Raw genomic sequence first — 6,404 nt, forward strand, 5'->3', positions numbered from 1 at the left:
GCCAGAACTTGAACCCAAACCCAGTAGCCGCTTTAGTCCAAGTATTTCTTGGCCTCACAGGTACCTATGGGGTCGTCAGCTGGTTGGCGGGTAGATGGGGTGCAGGGTGGCTCAGTAGTGATTAGTTCACTTCTTTACGTGTATTATCTCACTTAACTCTCACAATAACTGAAGTGGGGTAGCACCATCATGCCCGTTTTGCAGATGAGGAAACAGTTTCAGGAGGCTGGGAGGGGAGTGGAGGGAAGTAGGTGGTTGGGGGCTCAGGGCCGCATGGCCCCAGCCCACCTGCTCATCCCTGCCCACAGTGGGAGCCAGCCTGCCAGACGCCACAGCCTTCAGCTCGAGCCCACTCAGCCCCGAGCTCTGGGACCACTAGCCGCCCAGGCTCCATCCGGAGGCGGCTGCAGCCCTCAGCCCCCCCCCATCCGCATGAGTCTCGCCAGCATTGAGTTAGGCCCCTCCAGCCTGTGAGAGCCTTATGGTCTCAGCATCCGCTGTTCTCTCTACCAGGGCCAACCTGCCAGGCCTGTCTTGCCTGTGCCCTACTGTCCCTATGCCTGGCTTTACCTTTGCCCTCGTCCTCTGCCCACTGGCAGGCAGGCGGAGGAGGTGCCGGGCACCGGCTGGCCTCTGCCTTCATTTTGCTGTGCTCTCCTTGAGTTCAAGAGAATCTGGGTGGGGGCGGGGTGGAGGGGTGGGTCCTAAGCTCCAGGCATGGGCGGCCCCTTCCTCAGGTGTTGGCAGCAGTAAGCGCAGGCATATCTTCTCTTCCATCTCTCAGGGACCAGATTGCCATTGATGTCTAGTGCAAGTGACTTATTAGTCACCAGTTCTTCCACCGGGAGCTAGTTGTCCACGATAACATGTGTTGTAATATTGCTGAAGGAGAGAGCCGTCAGGGGAGGTGGCTGGACTTGGAACTGGTGGGGCCCCCCGGTCCAGCAGCCCTGGCAGCCCCACACCCTCCGTCCCACGTCTCCTCCTCAGGTGTTCCAGGAGGTACAGGCCCTCATCACCTCCTGTATTGACGGTTTCAACGTCTGCATCTTCGCTTATGGCCAGACGGGCGCCGGCAAGACGTACACGATGGAGGTGGGTGCCCACTGGATGGGGCAGGCGTTCAGAGAGTGAGGACCGCCCCCTTGCTATTGTAAATGGGGACTTCCCTCCTTGGTCTCGGGGTGCTGCGTGGTGTATGTTTTGCTTCACTCTGTCTTCATAACCACCCTGGCAGCAGAGCCCCCAGGTCACCAGGCCTGAAGAGGGGGCTCCTTGCCCAAGTGCACCTGTGATGGTCCCAGTGGGTATGGGCGAGGGGCAGGCATGCTGACAGCAGACTGGCAGCAGAAGGATCTTGGCCTGAGGTCAGAGTCCAGGGCAGACCACTGCCACAGTCTCTCGGGACGGGCTTTCATGGACTCACCCACATGTGTTTATTGGGCTCCTGCTGTATGCCTGCTGCATGCTAGGCCCTTGGGCTGTCAGGATGGAGGGCAGGTCTGGTCTTGGAGGCATTCCCGGGCAGTGGGAGAGACTGTGACGGCTGCTGTGGGGTGTCCAGCTCCTACCTGCTGCTCCCGGGGCAGAGTTGTATCTCCCTGCTTGTGGCCCTCCCCTCTCCGTCAGGTGTAGCTGGGAGGAAGAGCCTTGACTGTAGACAAAACGGGAGGCTGACCCCTGGGGTGCCTTTGGTTTGGCAGCATTTCCCTGCCTCTTGAGGGGGTGCTCTCAGGTTCCTGGGGTAGAGGAGGAGGGAAGGTGTCCTGGTATCTGGACAAGGGGCACTAGAGGGCCCTTTGGGGAGGCGGCCAGGTTGCAGTAGGGGAGGCCTGGCAAGGAGGCCTGAGCAGCAGACGTGGTAGGCAGGTGGGGAGATTTCCTTGCAGAAAGGCCGACCAGCCCATTAGGCCCCAGGGCACTTGCCAGCTCCACCTGTGCCTCCCCTCCGCCACCACAGAGGCTCGCTCGTGACCTCCGCGACACTGGGCCGTCCTGTGGGCAGCAGCAGGGAAATCACAGGTCCCCAGTGCCCCTCCCAGGTGGCCCACTAGGGCCAGGTGCACATCTGGCGTTCAGCAGCCCCTTTCACCCAGGTGCTCCGCTTTAAGTCTCAGGGAAGTCCTGGCAGGGTGGTGCCATTTTAAAGATGGGAAACTGAGGCCCAAAGAGGTGAAATTGCTTGCAGCTGGTAAAGGGCATTGGGGGAGAACGGCATTCAGGTGGGAGCTTTGGGCAGGGAGGTTGGCTTGGGAGGGTAGCTGGAGGCAGGTGGGGGCCATAGACACCTTGTGAATATCCTCATGGTAAAGAGGCCCAGTTCACTGGGGCCTTGCTTCTGCCTCCAGGGGACCTCCGAGAACCCAGGCATCAACCAGCGGGCCCTGCAGCTGCTCTTCTCTGAGGTGCAGGAGAAGGCATCCGACTGGGAGTACACCATCACCGTCAGCGTAGCTGAGATCTACAACGAGGTCCTCAGGTGGGAGGCCCTTAGGTGGGCAGCCCTGGCGTGGGCACAGGCCTCCCAGGCAGCTTTGTGGTTTTCAGGACCGTGTGGAGCCATGTGGGATGGGAAGTGGGGTCTCCTTGAAGAAAGGGGTCGGGACTCTGCCGGTCCCTGGCTCCTCCCGCCCCACCAGTGGGCAGGGGGAAGAGGGCTCTCTCTGAGGCCCCTGGGACCCCCAGACCAAGGTGCTGCTTTTCCCCTCAAAGGGCTCTCACCCTACCTGCAGGCTTACCAGGTGGTGATAAGTGAGAGTGGGGGCATTGGTGCGGTTTGCCCACAGGGGCCAGTGCATTGTGGGGGCAGGAGTGGCACCACCACAGGACTTTTGGGGACTGGTTGGTCTCTGCCCTTCACTAAACTGAGTGCAGGGCAGGAGCTGGAGGAGGGGCTTAGCCCATTGGTCCAAGAAAGGTTCCTGAGGGTGTGACGGGTGGGGGAACACTTCAGGCTGGGGGGGCGGGTGCAGTGCCAGCAGAGGCAGGAATGGGAGGGAGTGACCGTCCCACCTGCCCTTCCAGGGATCTGCTGGGGCAGGAGCCCCAGGAGAAACTGGAGATCCGGCTGTGCCCAGATGGCAGCGGGCAGCTGTATGTGCCAGGGCTGACCGAGTTCCAGGTGCAAAGCGTGGACGACATCAACAAGGTGTGGGGCTGCGGGGCCTGGGGACAGGAAATGCGAGGGACATCCTGCCCACAAGCAGAGCGGCTCTGGAGTAGGTCACAACAGGCAGATGCAGGCTCTGCCATGTCCCCACGCCNTGTTAGAGGAGATGCAGTCCCTGGAGGAGGACAAGAACCGGGCCATCGAGGAGGCCTTTGCCAGAGCCCAGGTGGAGATGAAAGCCGTGCACGAGAACCTGGCAGGTGAGCCGGCCGCTGGGCCCTGGCTTGCCCCATGCCAGAGCCTGTCACCTTATCTGCCTCACACCCTTCGTGTCCTCGTAGGCGTCCGGACCAACCTGCTGACACTGCAGCCAGCGCTGCGGACCCTCACCAACGACTACAATGGGCTCAAGCGGCAGGTGCGCGGCTTCCCCCTGCTGCTGCAGGAGGCCCTCAGGAGCGTCAAGGCCGAGGTGAGTGCAGGCCATGGGGTGTGGGGCTGGGAGAGGCCATGGAGCCCTGGGCAGATGCAGCATCCACCCAGGGCTCTCTTCCAAAACGCAAAGCATCCCAGACAACAGCCCCTCCCCTCCCCGCCACATACACTGCCACCGTCAGACCCTGTTTTAAAAACAGACGGTCAGAGGCACGTATTTTGGCATTTGTCTTCTTATACGTCTTTAAACGAAACATGTGAGAGAGATCCTTATATCTCAAACACACTACATATATTCTTACATCTGCTAGGTTTCATTTAATTTTTCAAGCTGTGCTTGTACAGTGTGAGATTAGCCAACATTTCTTAAGTGCCTCCTACATGCTGAGCCTTTTATAGCCATCGGCTCCTTGAATCTGTACAACTGCCCTGCAGGGTAGAGAGACGGATGTATTTTAGGACTAGAAGATAGGGCTTTACAAAATTATGTCAGTAATACCTGGACATGGTAGAAGGTTCAAACCCTGCAGAAGGGCATCAGATGAAAAGGAAAGGCACCTCTCTGCCAGCATGTCCCCCAGGGTGCTCTGAGGGGGAGAAAACGTGCTGTTGCATATGCCTTCTTCACCAACAAGGGGGCCATATGTACGTGTGTGTGGTCTGCATCTTGCTGCTTTCTGCTATGAAATGCAACTTAGAGATCTTTACATATCAGCTCCTACAGATCACGAGTTAGATGGTGTTATCCTTATTTTGCAGATGAGAAAAGTGAGGCTTGAAGACGTTGAGCCTGTTGCCTCACGTCCCCGAGCTACTCAGGGTAGAGCTGGGATTTGGGTCCAGCTGAATCCCCAGTGCAAGTGCCGTGGAGTGAGGCTGAGTTCTGGCCCTTTGCTCATTAGCAGGGCAACCTTGAACTACTGGCTTAGCCTCTCTGGGGCTCAGTTTCTTCCTCTGTAAAATGGGACTGGTAGCAGAACCTACCCAGCGGGGTCACTGGGAGAATTTGAGGTGTGACAGTGCACGTCAGGGACTCAGCTCGCCCTGCCTGACAGGGCCGCCTGTCCCCCACTAGATCGGCCAGGCCATTGAGGAGGTCAACACCAACAACCAGGATCTGCTGCGCAAGTACCGCCGGGAGCTGCAGCTGCGCAAGAAGTGCCACAATGAGCTCGTGCGGCTGAAAGGTGGCTGCTGGGTGGGCTGGTGGGAGTGAGGGGTCCTCAGCCTGGCTCAGAGGTGACCCTGCCCTTCTCCACGGCCTCCAGCATCACTCCTTGGAGCTATGCCCTATCGCTGAGGTGCCATTGTCATTCCTTTTTTGAGGATAAGGCAGCAGAGGTGCAGAGAAGTCAGGGACTTGGATCTGTGCAATGCAGAAGCCGTTGTCCCAGTGTCATGTCAGGTGACTCCCAGGCCCCTGGGTGGCCACGGGGTCAGGTAGCGAAACACTGGGTGGAGGGTGGCTGGAATGCCACTTGTTCTGACCTAGGGCCTGGTCGAGCTTGAGATTTCACCTGTTCACAAAGGTCTGGGGAACACCTGTTCTGTGCCGGGTGCTGTTCCAGACACTGAGCTACGGTCGTGGGCCCTGCAGGTGCCATGCCTGCCCTCACGGTGTTGACTTCAGCTGGCAGAGCAGACAGTGATCATTAATCACCCAGAGACTCCAATACTGACCTTGTTACCAGGGCGGGGGAGTTGCTGCGAGAGCCTCTGGGTATCTGACAGTGGGGGGTGTCGGGGCTTCCCAGAGGAGGCGAAGCTACAGCTGAGACCTGGACTGTGAGTTGGAGCGGACAGGTGAAGGGGAAAGGTGGGTCCAAGCTGGCTGTGGTGGAGAATTTTCTCTTCATTCCAGGAGCACTGGGATCCCACTGAAGGGCTTGAAGCAAGGTGGGGGGTGGGGGGTGGGTGCGATCAGATCTGTGCCTCTAAACACCTCTGAGGCTGCCCCATTGCCTGAGCCCATTCAGTGTGCCACCAGTCATCCACCGCATCTGGTCCTGTTTGCCCTTCTGAGCCCCGTCCTGGCACTCACAGTGCCCTTTTACAACGATAGAACAAGTCCCTTGGCACGCCGGGACCCAAGCCCCTCATTGTGTAGATGAGGAAACGGAAGTACGAACAGGGATGTAAAGAGTGTCCATTTTGGTATCCCAGCCAGACTGGGTGTAGCCTCTGAGCCCCACAGTTGCCCTTTCCTCCGTGTCCTCAAGGTAAAACTCCCACCCTCAACTGGTTTGCTCAGGAAGAAAACGGACCCATTTTTTAGTGAATTCAGAATACAGTGTAAGTGACTGGTAATAGTTTTGTGGGCCCCCTTGCCCTGGGCAGCCTTGCTTAGAAGTCAGGGGCTGCTTAGGACACCAGTGGACGCCAGCGTGGCAGTCTGGTCTTGACCTGGCCTATACCTTTCTCTCCTCCCCCACCCAACCCAGGGAATATCCGGGTGATTGCTCGTGTCCGGCCAATCACCAAAGAGGATGGGGAAGGACCTGAGGCGACCAATGCAGTGACCTTCGATCCTGATGACGACTCCATTATCCACCTGCTGCACAAAGGAAAGTCTGTATCCTTTGAGCTGGACAAGGTCTTCTCCCCGAAGGCCTCACAACAGGACGTGAGTATGGCTGTTGGATCAAGGGAAGGGACAGAAAGCAGTGGAGAGAAGGGAAAGTGTAGATACGCATTAGGAAAGGGAGAGATGGTGAAGGGGTGGCCAGAACGAAGTGTGAGACGGGGGAGCGCAAGGAGTGACAGGATGGAGAAGGCTCCGCCTCTCCCTTCTTTCTCTCTGGAGAGAAGAGGGTGTGGGATGCTGGGAAGAAGAGATCCACGCTGCCCTTGGCTCCCACGG

General features: G+C 58.3%; 1 protein-coding gene across 1 annotated transcript in view; it reads left to right on the top strand.

Moving 5' to 3' along the window:
- KIFC3 (kinesin family member C3) overlaps positions 1-6,404 on the top strand; it is a 40,130-nt gene that overhangs the window by 27,768 nt on the left and 5,958 nt on the right. Inside the window, exons 10-13 of the mRNA XM_019664464.1 lie at positions 3,243-3,369; positions 3,451-3,581; positions 4,620-4,731; positions 5,986-6,394. Coding sequence (XP_019520009.1) covers positions 3,243-3,369; positions 3,451-3,581; positions 4,620-4,731; positions 5,986-6,394 — 779 coding nt within the window. The remainder of the gene's footprint in view (positions 1-3,242; positions 3,370-3,450; positions 3,582-4,619; positions 4,732-5,985; positions 6,395-6,404) is intronic.

This window comes from Hipposideros armiger, unplaced genomic scaffold (genome assembly GCF_001890085.2).
Source record: "Hipposideros armiger isolate ML-2016 unplaced genomic scaffold, ASM189008v1 scaffold_423, whole genome shotgun sequence".
In the NCBI taxonomy this organism is placed as follows: domain Eukaryota; kingdom Metazoa; phylum Chordata; class Mammalia; order Chiroptera; family Hipposideridae; genus Hipposideros; species Hipposideros armiger.